The 15,632-nt window shown below is 41.1% G+C and overlaps 1 protein-coding gene across 1 annotated transcript; it reads right to left on the bottom strand.

Annotated features, from left to right (window-relative positions):
* Positions 1–8,091: 8,091 nt before the first annotated feature.
* GKN1 (gastrokine 1) lies at positions 8,092–13,429 on the bottom strand. Its single transcript, XM_072768663.1, has 6 exons — positions 13,327–13,429; positions 11,553–11,606; positions 11,325–11,462; positions 10,189–10,299; positions 9,162–9,309; positions 8,092–8,523 (listed from the first exon to the last, which is right to left on the bottom strand). The coding sequence occupies exons 1-6, from the start codon at positions 13,336–13,338 to the stop codon at positions 8,429–8,431; spliced, it is 558 nt and encodes a 185-aa protein (XP_072624764.1). The 5' UTR covers positions 13,339–13,429; the 3' UTR covers positions 8,092–8,428.
* Positions 13,430–15,632: the final 2,203 nt, after the last annotated feature.

Here is a 15,632-nt window from a genome sequence, read left to right as displayed (position 1 = left end):
CAAGTGCGGTGGCCTCAGGCCGAGACCCTGGCCCACGGGCACAGGGCCAGCCCGCAGCCCAGGGACCTGGCTCCCTGAGGACACGGCAGAGCCACAGGTCGGCGACCATGGGGCTCCAGCTGAGCCGGAGGTGACAGGCCTCTGCTCTGTGTGGCCCGAGAGGACAGCATCTTCCCGCCACGGGCCTGTGCCCACTGTCTTCAGGGCGCTCTCCCGCCTTTTGTGCCTTGAACTTTTTGAACCTTATGATTAAGTCTCGGGTTGGTGCATAAGACTATGTAACAGTGTGTGCAGAGTGTAAGAGTGCCGACGGGGCACAGCCTGTGCTCACCCCTCAATCTGGGGGCGACGAGGGGCGGCGTTGCCTCCTCGGAAGCTTGGCCGCCCCTGCTGCGCCCTCCTGTCCCTCTGGCGGCTCGGGGGTGATGTGCACGACGATTCTGAACTTTGGGTTATCGTCCCCTGACTTTTAGTCATGGTTTGACCACGTAGGAGGGTGTTTCTAAGATCAAATGTACGTGTTGTTTAGTTTAGTGCGTGTTTGAACTTTACGTGAATACAGTGTGTTTTCCTCCTCCGTCTGCTTTGTAGGCTCAACATTGTTTTCCAGGGGGTTACAGCCGTGTTGCCGTGCGTGGCTGTGATTAATTCGGTTTTCTCTTGGTGATGGGTAGTATCCTACTAAGTAAACATATCACTATGTGTTTATCTAATCTCCTGTTGGCAAACATTCGGCTTGTTTCTAGTTTTTTGCCGTTCCAGACACTTGCTGCTGCGGACACTCTTGTAACGTGTGCACGGGCGCCCACGAGCAAGAATCTCTCTAGGATGCTTGCCTATGGGGTAGCGTCGCACCGTGGGACCTCACTTCCTCGGATTGCTGGGCAAGGCTGACTGGTTTTCCGAAGCAGCTGTGCCAACTCACGCTTGCCCTGGCCACGGGCAGTTACTTCACATCCTCTCCAACACCCCGGATTTGACTTAATCGTCAATAGGTTGGGTATAAAACTATCTATCACTTGTTTTTTTTTGTTTTTTTTTTTTAAGATTTTATTTATTTATTCCTGGGAGACAGAGAGAGAGAGAGATGCAGGCAGAGGGAGAAGCAGGCTCCCTGCAGGGAGCCCAATGCGGGACTCGATCCCGGGACCCCGGGGTCACGCCCTGAGCTGGAGGCAGACGCTGAGCCACACGCTGAGCCACACAGGTGTTCCAATCACTATGGTTTTAATATGCACTTTCCTTATTATGAACAAGGTTGATATCTTTTCATATCTAGATTCACTATTCAGAGTTCCTTTTCTTCTAGAAACAGATCTGTGTCCATTTTTCTGCTACAAATTCATCTCTTTCTTGTTAAGGTGCAGGAGTTCTTTATATAATTTTTGTACTGCTCAGTTTGTGTGTTGACAATTTCTCTACTAGTTTGTGGCTAGTCTTTTTGCTCTATTTTTGGTGTTCAAGGATAAAAAGACATTCTTGTTTTTAGTGCAGAGAAATTTATCAATATTTTACTTTATGGCTAGAGCTTTTTCTGCAAAGTTTAGCAAATCCTTCCCTCTATCCATAGTCCTGAAGTTATTGTTCTATGTTACCTTTTAAGGCTTTTTTTTAAAATAAATTTATTTTTTATTGGTGTTCAATTTGTCAACATATAGAATAACACCCAGTGCTCATCCGGTCTAGTGCCCACCTCAGTGCCCGTCACCCAGTCACCCTCATCTTTTGAGGCTTTTTATTTTGCCTTTCACATTCCGGTTTTTAACATACATGAAATCGATTTCTAAATATATGGCGTTAAGGTAGGGGGCTGGTGTTATCTTCCCATTTCTTTGTATTCCATGTGGCTACCTAATTATCTTAACATCACTTATGGAAAAAGGCTATCTTTTCCCCACAGGCCTGGAATGCGATCTACATCCTATTTCAGCCATCTATGGGTGTGTGGACCTGTCTGTGGGCTTTCTGTCTTGTTGCACTGATATATTTGGATGTCCCAGCACTCACATTGCATTATCTTCATTACCATGTCTTTGTGATAATTATGAAAGGTCAGATTCACCCATTTTGTTGTTCTAAAGCAGCAATGTGGCTAAGGTTTGCCCTTTTAAGAAGGTTCTGAGACTTTACCCTACTTGAAAGCTGAAAAGTTAACCTGCTGTAGTTGATGGATGATGATAGGAGACGTGAGCCCCCGGGGTAAGACACAAAGGACTTTATTAGTCACAGCACAGCAAGTAGTATGAGCAGGAGCATGTTTGGGTCAGTGCCCCTTATCCATGAGCTTCACAGGGAAATGCACGTGGACCCAGAGGGAAGTTTGCATAAATAGTTGGGTGTATTCTTTGCTGGGGTGTAAGCTTAGGGAACTCAAATCTTTTATAATAGACAGTGAACATGCCTACTTTTTGCTCTAAAAAGAGATACTATCTCTATCTTCCAAGGCTGGGTTTCTTTTGTTTTTATTTAGATTCAATCAGCCAGCGTAGAGTACATCACTCGTTTCAGATGTAGAGTTCAATAGTTCATAAGTTGGATACAACACCCAGTGTGCATCTCATCACATGCCCTCCCTAATGCCCATCACCCAACTGCTCCATCCTCTCACCCACCTCTCCTCCAAGGCTGTTTGTTATCCAAACATCCTTGCAAAAATAGTTGAGAACAAAGACCAGTCAGTGCCTCTACTCATAAGATGCTTGGAAACATCAAGGATCCTTGATCTTGCATATTCGAAACACATACCCATGCACACGCTTGGCCTGTTGGATCTGTAGATGGAGGGAGAGCTGACATTCTTGTAATAACAGACCCTCTGATTCGTGGCCATAGTTTCTCCGTGTTTGCTTAGTCTACCTCAATGTCTCTTAATAGTTTCCAGAGAGGTCTAGCATCTCTTTTGTTTGATATATTACTTGGGAAGATTGCATCCTACCCCAGCTCAATTTCCTGCAGTGTCTCCCTGTTTTACCCAGGATAATACCTGAATTTCTCACAATGGCCTACAGGGCTCCTCACAACCTGCCCTCCCCACCGCCCCCCTGCCCCAGCCCATCACCTGTTTGCCCTCCTCTTCTTCTACTCTCTGTTTTGTTCATTCTCCTTCAGCCACCCTGACTTCCATGCTGTGCTTTTACTATGCCAGGTGCCCTTCTGCCTTAGGCCATACCACTCACTATTTCCTTTGCCTGTAATGCTTTTCACCCAGAAATATTAGCATGGCGGACTACTTAGGCTCCTTCAGTCTTTCGATGATGCCTAGCCGACGTACCTATTAAAAATTGCCAACTGCCTCTTTCTTCCTGGCACTTGATTCCCCTTCCCCTGCTCTGCATTTTTCCCTTGGTATTTATCTTTTTATATCCTACTCTACAGTACTACGTAATACTATCCCACCAAATAGTCTACTGTTTATTTACATATTTGTTCATTTGTGTGTTAATTATATTTATCACTTATATCTGCCCCCTGTAACTAAAATATAGCTACACGAGGCAAGATCTTTGCATTTGTATTTGCTGATGAATTTTAAGTGTGTGCAGTAGCGCTCTGCCTATAGAAGTCACTTAAGAAATATCGTTAAAAAAAAAAAGAAAAAAAAGAAATATCGTTAAACTAGTAATTTTTCCAAGTGGTGTGTACATTTTGCTGCTCTTATAAATGCTATTTCAAAATAAAGTTTCTATGTGTTTGCTGCTGATATATAGGAATGCAGCTCATAGTTGATAGCCATTATTTGTATGCAAGAACTTATTTTCCCCATTTTTTTGAGAGAGAGAAAGCAAGCAAGTAAGGGGAACGGTAAAGGGAGAGGAGAGAGAGAATCTTAAGCAAGCTCCAAGCAAACACGGAGTCCCATGCGAGGTCAATCTCATGACCCTGAGATCATGACCTGAGCTGAAACCAAGAGTCAGATGCTCAACTGCATCCTCCAGGTGCCCCTGTAAATGCTTTATAAATGCTCTGACTCCCATAAATTATCTAGAGACTTGTTTGTATTTTTATGCAGAAAACTATGTCATCTGGGCATAATGATAGTTTTTTCTTCCTTCCTTTCAAATCTATTTATTTATTTATCTGCTTTACTAACTTTCAGTACAATGTTTCTCAAGTTTTTAATGACAGGCATTTGTCTTCTTAAAAGGAATGTTTTCATTGTTTTACATACTTACAGTAGAGTTTTTTAGATAATCTTAGATTAGTAAACTTTCTTTTGATTCTAAATCTTCTGAGAATTACTTGTTTATTATGAATATTTGACTTTACTATGTAATTTTACTACTGTTTAGATACATTATAAGATTGTTGTCTTTTGATTTTTCAGTGGGTCAAATTACGTTCTTAATTTCCTAATATCAAACCAACTTGCATTACTAGGAAATACAACATAGTTGTGCTGTATTCAATCTTTTATACACTTTGCTCAATTGATTTGCTATAAATTTGTTGAGACATTTTGCATCAATATTCATAACAGAGATTGCCCTGTATTTTTCTTTTTTCATATAATCCCTATCAGGCTTTGGAATCAAGTTAATAGTATTCTAATGAAATGAGTTGGAGACTACTCCCCGACCCCTACCAACCCCTACTTATACATTTGAATAGTTTTATAAGATTAGAATAATCTGTATTTTCAATTTTTGCTAAATCTCAGTATAAAAACCGCCTTGGCCTGTAAATTTCTGCAAAGTTTTTAAACATCTGAACCATTTCCATTACTGGTTTTAGAATTATTCAGACTCTATATTTCTTCTCGAGTGAGCTTTGGTAGATTCTTGCTTTAGAAATTCAATTTACTTAAGGTTCCAGATTTATTAATATAGAGATCACAATATCATTTTATTAACATTTTAGTATCTGAGGCGTCTGTGGCTTCCTTTTTCATTTGTTTCTAGCATTGCTTGTGATTTATCTTAAAAATTAATTATTTAAAAAATTTGTAGTTGACACATGATGTGACATTAGGTGTATCAAGTAGTGATTTCACAAATTTGTACACTATGCTTTGTTTGTAGGTTTGGCTACCATCTGTCCCGTCACAATGCTATTACAATCTCACTGACTGTCCTCCTTATGCTGTGCCACTTATTCCTGTGACCTCTTCATTCCATAACTGGAAGCCAGTATCTCCCAGTCACCTTCATCCATGTTGCCCATCCCCCACCCCCTCTCCTCTGGCAGCAATTTGTTGTCTGTAGTTATAGACCTAATTCTGCTTTTTGTTTATTTGTTATTTGTTTATTTATTTATTTATTTATTATTTATTTATTTTTTATAGATCCCACTTATTTCTTTTTGGGTTTCTGGTCATGTCTACCTAAAGTTTGTCAACGTCTTTCTAAAGAACTAAGTTTTGGCTTTGTCGAGTCTTACTATTGTATATTTTTTTTCTATTTTATTAACTTCTGATATTGTCAATATTATTTCTTCCCTCCTATTTATTTTGGATAGTTTATGGTTTTTCCCTCATTTTTAAAGCTGGATTTTTTAATGCAATTTTCGACTGTTCTTCCTTTATGAAATGAACATTCAGACCACAGATTTTCCTCTTTCCCTTGCTATAGCTGGTACTCATGAGGTTTTGATATATAGTGTTTTCATTATTTCACAGGTTTTTTAAAAAAGATTTTATTTATTTATAGGCAGAGAGAGAAGCAGGCTCCCTCTGAGGAGTCCGATGAGGCACTCGATCCCAGGACCCCGACATCACGCCCTGAGCTGAAGCAGACACTCAACCACTGAGCCACCCAGGTGCCCTGTTATTGCACAGTTTTAAATTTATCCTACTTTCATCATGAATTCTTCTTCGGCTCATGTATTATTTAGAAATATGCTGCCTGATTTCAAAACAAATGCAACTATCTTTATTTGGAAAGGAATATTTATTCTCTTAATTAACTTGAAGGCAGAAAAATGTATTCTTCATGATGCCAATCATTTGAAATTTATTGAGATCTGATTTGTGCCTTAGCATGTGATCAATATTTGTAAATGTCTCATACATGCTTAGGAATAATATACATTCTGAAGCATTCTACGTAAGTTCATTAAGATAGGCTTGTGTTATATTCTTAGCTGCTTCATCTATAAGTTATTGAAGACGTGTTAAAATCTTTAACTAGGACAGTGAGATTATTGAATTCTCCTGTAATTCTTACAATTTTCCCTATATATATATATATATATATATATATATATATATATTCCTTTATATATATTTCCTATATATATATATATTTCCTATATATATATATATATTTCCTATATATATATATATATATATATTTTACTGGTCTGTTCAGGAGGGAGTGTGTGTGTGTGTGTGTGTGAGAAAGAGAGAGAGAGAGAGAGAGAGAGGGAATAAATAAATATATTTATTCAGAGGGAGAAAAAGGAACAGACTTCCCCTTGAGTGGGGAGCCCAATGCGAGGCTCGATCCCAGGACCCCAGATCATAACCTGACCTGAAGGTAGACGCTTACCCAACTGAACCACCAGGGTGCCCCTTTCCTTAATATATTTTGATAGGTGTATATAACCTAGAACTTTTATGTCTTCCTAGAGAATTTAATTCCTTATCCTGAAATAGTGACTAGACAATTCTTCTTTTTTTGGACAATTCTTCTAAGAAATGTGGGATTCATCAGTTCCCAGAAGTCAGTTACATGACATTGTGTCCAGTTTGTGAATCACAGGTTTCTTTCTTTTTCACTGACAGTGATAGGGCAATATCTAAGACCTCTAAGACCTTGATCTTTGATGGCTCTTTGTTGAGCTTCCACATTTCATGGCTTCAAGGTATTTTGGAAATTCTACTGCTTTGGTAGGATACGTCACATGAACAACAATGAAATTGCCTCAGGATGAAGAAAATTACTATAATTGCTTCCCAATAAGGCCTGGTAAATATTCTGTTTTTCCAAATGGTAGGAACCAATGTCTTTATTTATTTTATTTATTTTTTTGTTATGGTTCTTCAGGGATATCCCATCTGGAGACATTAGAATGGATTAGATATCCTCTTATGGCATCAGGATGTAAAAAACACGTATGGGGGTATTTTTAAAAACTGAACTGAGTTTCATATTGCCACACACATTTGGAGTCTCTATTGTTTCTGAGATCTTTCTCCTTCAGTGAAGACCCCATTGCTGTACCCATACTGTGTGACTCCACTTCCCTGACCAGATGTGGTCACTTGAACCAAAGAGGGTCAAGGAAAATTAGGATTGAGGTTCAAAAGAATTAGACTTACCTCTTGAGCTGGGAAGACATATAAACATGGGAGATCAGGTTAACATCATGGTCCAGCCATCTCCCGCCATGAGTGGAGAAAGAGCCATCTGCAAGATGGAAAGAAGAGAGAAGCAGAATTTAAAGAGGAATAGAGAAGAACTAATAGCTGGCTTCCAGGAAAGAGGAGACTTGAGTCCTGATCTCAATATAGCTCCTGGTTCTAGTCTCTTTGATTTTCTTGTTGTAAGATTATTTTAGATATTCCAATATCCTCGCAATAATTGTACCCCCCCCCCCACACACACTTTCTGGTGTAAGCTGCTTTGAGTGGATTTCTGCACTTGCTGATCTGAAAAGTTACTGTGCACATCAACTATGGAGCAGTCTTCAGGGCAGTCGGATGGTCTTGGATCCATTCCCAGAACTGTGGTTAGTAGTAACCAAAGCATCTGAAGGGCTTCTTTATAAGGGACAGGCCCTGAATGCAGGCTAACTGTTGGGTCTAATGCACTTAAACAGCTTGCCACCACATTGCACTTTCTTTCTTTCTTTCTTTTTTTTTTTTTTTTTGGTTAAAACTTTTAATTAACTTATTTGACAGACAGCACAAGCAGGGGAAGCAGCAGGCAGAGGCAGAGGGAGAAGCAGGCTTCCCACTGAGCAAGGAGCCTGACACAGGGCTCAATCACATGACCCTGGGATCATGACTTGAACCCCAGGCAGATGCTTAACCAACTGAGGCAGATGCTTGAACCCCAGGCAGATGCTTAACCTACTGAGGCAGATGCTTAACTGACGCACACCCACATTGCACTTTTGATCCTGTGTATTCCAAATAGAAATAATAAAGAATTTAGTTCTAAGTAAGTTTATTGAAACCTAAAGAAAATAAAATAACTAGCAGAAAATCTTTCAGAATGACATGATAAAAACCACCAGAATCCATGTTTTTTTTGCATCAAATATTCTGATGACTGAATTCAAAAGCATTTTTTTAAAGATTTTATTTATTTATTCATGAAAGACACACACACAGAGAGAGAGAGAGAGGCAGAGACACAGGCAGAGGGAGAAGCAGGCTCCATGCAGGGAGCCCGATGTGGGACTCGATCCCAGGACCCCGAGGTCATGGCCGGAGCCAAAGGTGGACGCTCAACCACTGAGCCCCCAGGTGTCCCAAAAATGTTTTTTAATCCTCCTCTGTACTGCTACAGTAGGAAATGTTCAGAATCCATAATATATTAGCACTGAAGCACTTTCCTGAAGTAAAGAACAGGCTTGCTCCTGATAAAAAGAAAAGAAGAAACTGGTATTAATATCTTTTCAAAAATTCTTTTTTTTTTTTTTGAGTGTCACACAGTTTCCAAACTAGCTATGCACTAATTTCAAGATCAGTCTGTCTCACTCTGTCTAGCCAACTATCTAGACTAAATCAATCAACTCAGAGATCTAGAAAGCTGCTGTTATATTAGGTAGGTGGATACTCTGTTTTTGTGAAAGTTGTTCTTTGAAGGGGCAGAAATTAAATGATTGAGCTGTAAAAAGTCAGTAAATTCTATTGGCATCCTCTTTGTCCCCTAGCAATTCATGCATTCCTTTAAATATCTCTTGCAGTGACTCCCGATCCACTCTTGAAAGGCAGGATTTCCCAAAGGTGAAGTGCACAGAATCCAAAGCCAGAGCGCTTGGAACTGACCCAAACAAGGGACTTGTGACCTCTCCTGTGCCTCAGTTTCCTCATCCAGGAAGTGAGAATAATAATAACCTATCATGTAAGACTGCCGGCAAGAGCTACTAATTTAAACACACTTTAAGCACAGAGCAAATGCTGAGTAATTGGCATCTCCTGTGGACATGCCTGAGAATAGTCTGACGACTCCGGCAGCAATAGCCTGGTGTACACCATCCAACAGCTTACTCACCTTCAATCTCCTCGGCCATGTATGTTGGAATCCCCCTGCACATGTTAGCGATGGGTTTTCCTAATTTGTTTAGGTCTTTGACTTCTTCAGGGTTAACTGAGTACATCAGGCCCTTGGGAGGTGGTCCTTCTGGTCCTTTTCCCTGAAGCTGAGGGTGGAAAGGAAGAGAGAGAATGAAGGTCCAGCCCAGTGGTTTTTGAATGAGGACTGGGTATGCCAGGCCAGCAGGGGGTATTGCTTGGCCACAGGTCTTTTCATAATCAGCATCAACCCTGTATATCTCAGAATTTCTGTGTCCCAAAAGATTTAGCCCATGTGAAACCTCAGCTTCTCATAAAAAGCAGAAGTCTGAGGCTAAATTTATTCTGAAGCTTCGACCTCATTCAGTCATTTTGTATTTCTTGGATTGAGCTGTATAATAACCAGTTTCTGAGAATGGGGTTTATTTTCTCTACCTGGTTGATGAAAGATGCCTATTTATCAGTTACAGAAATATGAACTCAGACAAACATTTTAAAAAGCAATGGGTCTTCTCTCTCCGCACCCAACTAGGGTTGCCAGATAAAATACAGGACACTCAGTTACATTTGAATTTTAGATAAACAAATCATTTTTTTGTGTGTGTGTATGTGTGTAAGTGTGTCCTAAATATCGCCTAGGGCACACTTTATGCTAAAATAATCTTCCCATCATTTATCTGAAACTCAAACTTAACTGGGTATCCTCTATTTTTATTTCTAAATCGAATAACCCCAACCCAATTTCCATGGTGAAATGCACTTGGAGAAGTGTAGACAGCTCCCACTGGCTCGAGCAGAGCTTTGATCCCCAGCAGTAAGGAAGGTGTGAGCCACAGCGTGGAGTGTGGTGGCAGCTTCCTTGTCTCAGGCAATCAGCAGTTCCTCTTCTCATTTCGTGGTGCACATTACAACGTACTGTGGTCAAGAGGAATTGACTGTGACCTCATTATTTATTGGCAATCCTAAGGCCTCCCTCGAGCCAAATTAAAAAGGGCTTTTATTTGTACCTTCTTTTCCTTGACCAGCGTGTCAAGAGTCTGAAGAGAGGGCATGACATTCTTGTTCATTCTGTGCACAATGCATTTCTTCTTGCCAAAGAGTCTGATTGCAGCAAGGTCCTGTTAAAGAAGATGGTAGAGCGTAGGAAGTAGGTTCCCCAAGGAGCTTTTCTTACCAGAAATCAGTCTGGGCAGCAGAGGGAAAGGACACTCCAAGATTGTAATGAACTCAGCTAAGAGCACCCGACCGGGCCCAGTTCTGCAATCATACCTATTGCTAACATCTCTAAGGATGGACTACAAACTTCTTGAGGGCAGAGACCTAGAGTCTAATTCGTTGCTTCATCTTCAGGTGCTAGCATGGAGTCACTCCCCACATGTCTGTTTTGCTGAAATAAACGTGAAATTGCTATCACATTTTGATCTCATTTGATCTTTGCAACATTTCAAGGAGGCAGGTAAGACAGGGATTGGGCCAACTGTTGTTTTTGTTTGGTTTTGGTTTTTGCTTCTCTGACCAATTAATAATGACAATATTTCCTTTGGTTGTTTTTTTTTTTTTTTTTTTTTGGAATTACAGGTGAAATGTCCATTTCTGTCTTTTCAGAAGGAAATTGAAGATAGGCTGAGATAGGCCGCAGTGATTTTGTGCAGGTCTCTCCTCGTTACTGAGGGTGTATCTGCAGGGAAGGCCAAAGGATGTTCATATTTGCCTAACAGCCCCACAATCGCTTGGATATAGTGGATTCTAATTAGTGTTGAATGGTTTGAATTTTAGCTGATTGTGGGAAACATTGATAGGGTTATATCTAGGGAGTGAAACCAGGTGGCCAAAATAGGCAATCTGACTTACAACTCCATGCTTATTATGTGCAGTCAGAAATCATTTATTTTTAATTCTTTTATGATTAGCAGACATTTTTATGGTTGTTAATAAAAAAAAAGAACTATCAGGGCACTTGGGTGGCTCAGTGGTTGAGCGTCTGCCCTTGGCTCAAATTGTGACCCCGGGGTCCTGGGATCGAGTCCCGCTCCTCCCTCTGCCTGTGTCTCTGCCTCTCTCTCTGTGTCTCTCATGAATGAATAAATAAAACCTTAAAAAAATCATATTAGTAGAGCATGGACATTGCGTGTTGGCTACCTACAGTGTTGTAGTCCCACAGGGCATTCCAAGAGTCCCATCCGTTGTTATTGTCCACATTGGCCACATTATGCTCATTGTTGACGCTCACGGACTGTTGCCCACTTGCACCGCTGTTGCTGTTCCCGCCAATGTTGATTTCCTGGAATTTATGAGAAATTGACAGTGATTTAATACCACATTTCTTTGCAAATGCATTTGGGCAATACACTTTAAAAAGTTTAATACTTACGGAGGAAGCAAGGGCTGGGGTCAGGAAGACTCCAAGAAGTCCAGCGAAGACAATCTAGAAGATCGTAAGTAACACGGGTCTACTATCACTTGGAAAACAGTGTCCTCTTCTTTCTCAACCCGACCTTACAAAAATTACTAATTTAACCCCTCTGTTAAGTGGTCTGTCTTTTCTTCTTTGACCTTGTATTTTTTTTTTCAGTCACAGAAAGTTTCAATGATAATGCAAGACGGTATAGTTCAATTACTTGAAATAATCATGTTATTATGGTTTATAGTTTTAGAATTGTTAATGTAGCTCTTATGAAAAACCCCTGTCCTATCAGTATATTGAAGGACACATTTGAAAATGAATAGCATCCATGGATATAGGTTCTGAGAATTACGTCCAAAAATGATTTGATTTTCTTATTTGATCTGGGATGCTTTCATTCCTCCAAGGACTTCCTAATTTAGAAAAGTACTCTTTTTATCTTAAAAAAAATTTTTCCCCCCAAGCAATGGATTAATAAGCAGACTGGCTGCTGCTGCCAAGAGACTGAGGGTGGAGAGGTCTGGCTGTTGAGTGTGGCTGGCACAGACGAAGTGTGTAACTGTCCCAGGGTACCTGGGTTAGTCCTTTGTCATTGGGCACGTGACCTTAGTTACCAGAACACAGAGCTTTCTGTAGATGCCCGATTCTGAGTACCTATTCTCATTTCCTTGGCCTGGGACAAAATGGTTTGAGATCTGCCCTGGAGATTCAAGGTAATTCTTTTATTTGCTTAATTTTTCTCCTGATAGCTTAAGAAGGAGGTAAAAATTAGGCTCCTAAACAGTGAGAGGTGGTGGGAATTTTAGAGATCTACTAGTTCAGGGCAATCCTTTCATATGTGAGGGAATTGAGCTCCAGATGTTAAATGACGGGGCCAAGGTTATATTGGATCAGATTCGACCCCTTGTTCACAGCAGAACTCTGAGGGGACACCGTCTCTGACCTGGGTTTGGAGTTCCTTTTTTTTCTTTTTTTCTTTTTTTTTTTTTTTAAACCATGCTGCTATTAGAACGTATTTCTAGATAATCATTTTACAATTGCAATTCCACTCTGAGGCAGAGGCTGCTGTAATATGTGTTTAGTATGTTAAAGCATGAAAACATTCATCAGATTTCTATCCCCTGCGACACACAGTACCACCAGTTACTTTGGTGGAGTTTTGTGCTCTACCTACCACACTCTCAGCCTTTTATCTGGAGCCACAGGTGAGAAGCTGCTCTGGCTTCACGCATCAGGTATTTTTGTGGATAAATGACTGTGGTCAGGGTTCCAGCAAGCCATTCTTACTTGGAGATCCAGTTCACAGCAGAGAACATGACAGTAGGTCTCTCACCCATTTAATTGGGGTACTAAGCTTCTCATCTTACCTGAACATGCTCAGGAATTTTGGTCAAAAGGGGGATTCAAGAATGTGGAGAAAGTTTGGGCATTTTCTATGGCCAAAGGACTGCCTGCTTTGTGACCAGCCCTGAATCAGAAGGCCAGGAAGGTAATTTTATTTAGCTAGCACAGTATACAATGCTCAGACAGCTCTCTACTGCCAGCATAGCTACCATTCTCCGCTGAGATGCTTATAATCGCCACGGTTCAATGACATGAAAGGAGATTTTTTTTAAAACAAAATTTCCATGATGGTGAGATTATCCTAAGAAACAGACTCCCGCACCCTCCCCCCCTTAGTTCAGAATGTTAACAGTCTCTAATCATAAGAGAATACATTCAAAAGGAATCGTCTACTCACTGTGAGCTTCATCTTGGCTTCACCAGAGCAATGGAGTAGAAGAGGAGGCCGGCATGAGCTCAGACAAGAACTCTTCTCATATTTGTACTTAACCAGCTTTACTTAAAAGAGGTGTGACTAGGGTGGGCCCAAGATTTATCTTTCTCCATTTTCCGTATCAGTGCCATGATCCAGCATAGCAGGAAGCTTGCGGAATATCTAGCTAGTTGGCAAGGCACCTCGACATGGAGCCGAGCTGACTCATCACTGTTGAAGTTGAAGATATCACAGCAAACTCAATATGATCTATGATAACTTCTGGTCCAACTGAGGCTGTGGGTGTGGGTATTTTAAGTATTGATGTCACTCAGAGTCACAAGAAGAATAATCCCTAAAATCAAACAAGACTGTAGATGAGAAACTGTGGACATGCTGGGGCCCTGCAGATAGCAGCTCCTGTAAGGACGTGGGAATGGTTTCCTCTTCGTACCTTTCCTGAACCCACCTCGATGACTTAGCTTAGGCTAAACACGTTCTGTTAGTGCCTCCCAGCACACCCATATCCTTTGCTGTACTGTTGAGCTCTCTCGGGGGTACCTTGAACCATGCATAGTACATAGAGAGAAAACCTGGGACCCATTTCAGCAGTGTCTTCTCGCCACCACATCCAGGCCCTTCCTAAAGCACGCTCCATCTTGTCTCAGAATGGCCTCTCAACTCTGGTCTCGCCCATAGCTTCTTTCACCAGAACTTTAATAATAATCATGTGATGGATCACTCTGGTGACCCATCTGCCATATTCCAGCACATTTTTCCTAAGGTGAGCTTCCTGAAGTACATATATATACAAACACAACCCAACTGTGCTTAGAGATGTTCACTGGCAGCCTGTGGGATGAGCTTTAAACTCATTGGAATGGCACAGAGGGTCCTTTATAAGAAGGTTTCCAAAGCCTCCCCAGCTGTATCACTCTTATATCCCTATATTCCAGCTACACCAGTAGTTCCTGCAATAACTGGAATATTCGGGATGTTTCATGCCTCTGTGGTTTACACACGTTGTCATCCCATCTTGGGGTGGGACCCTCTTGCCTTCCTTTAATTAGGAAACTGTTATACATTTGTCAAGGCCCAACTTAAATACTACTGCTTCCAACACACCCTCCCCATCTCTCAGGGGGGACTTTCTTTTTTTTCTTCCCGGAGCTATAAAAGCAATCTCTGTCCTTTTATTCACTTCCAGATAACATAATTTTCAGAAATTATGTCAAAATAAGAAAAAAAAATGTTTTCAGCAGAAGCAGAGAGTAGAAACGGTCACTTGGGCTGACAAGTAAATGCTCAAAACAGTCTTGGAGTTGAATTAAAGTTTTATTTTTTTTCCTACTTTCTCCTATGCACTGAATCTAGTAAAGCCAATTGTCCAAGAGGAATGTTATATTTCATCCATCACTGATTTACAGGTTTCCTCCTTGGAACCCTTTCTGAGCTCATGATTGTCCTTTCACGTGTGGATTGGGGTTACGATGGGGTTACGTGATTGTAAAGCTTGATGATTCACTAGCACCACCTCTTTGAAAAGGTAATTGGATTAATACAGACCTGGTCAGATTTTGTTCATGTTTTTAACGTGTCCACCAATGTCATGCAAATGTATTCTTTAGCTGCAAAAGCTCAATAAGCCCCGGGGTGGGGGGCACAGGTCTTCATCTGCCTCAGGGATTGTCACATCACTGCAAAGTCAAAGAGGGGACAGCTTGGTGCCTTTAGGCCCAGCCACGGGTAGTCACTTCAGTATGTGGGTAGAGTCTAACTCGCTTTTTGCATGTCATACCTTACCAAAGATTCAAGGTTGACATTTTTTTCAGTGTGAAGTGCTGGTGTGGAAGGTACTCCATGATATCGATCGATCGATCGAGTTCAGAGTCCAAAAATGCCACTCTTAGAGATGGACAATTCACATTCACATATCAACTGTGCTAAGACATTGGCAGGGAGTAATCTATGCCGTGTGGTTTCATCCGGATTCCCCTAAACGTAACTGACCATAGAACCTTGTTTTTTTTTTTTTTTTCTTTTTTTATCGATTTATTTTTCTCAGACCTATCAACACCCTTGGCGGGGGGTGGGGGGATGGGGGGGTGGGCAGGCAGCTTCCTTAGGGAAACAACAATTGTGCTGCTTTTGAGGCTGCATCCTGGATGTGAAAAATCCATTTGGGGAGCTGCTGGTTGGAACGAGGGGCCAGGAGACCTAGATTCTGTTCTGTTTCCTTCTTTCTATGAATCTCTTACCCTCTAGGCTTTAGATTTCCTATGGGTGAAAGA

The sequence above is a fragment of the Canis lupus genome, chromosome 11 (genome assembly GCF_048164855.1).
Source record: "Canis lupus baileyi chromosome 11, mCanLup2.hap1, whole genome shotgun sequence".
NCBI classification, from domain to species: Eukaryota; Metazoa; Chordata; class Mammalia; order Carnivora; family Canidae; genus Canis; species Canis lupus.
This window is presented reverse-complemented; position numbering and strand designations above follow the sequence as displayed.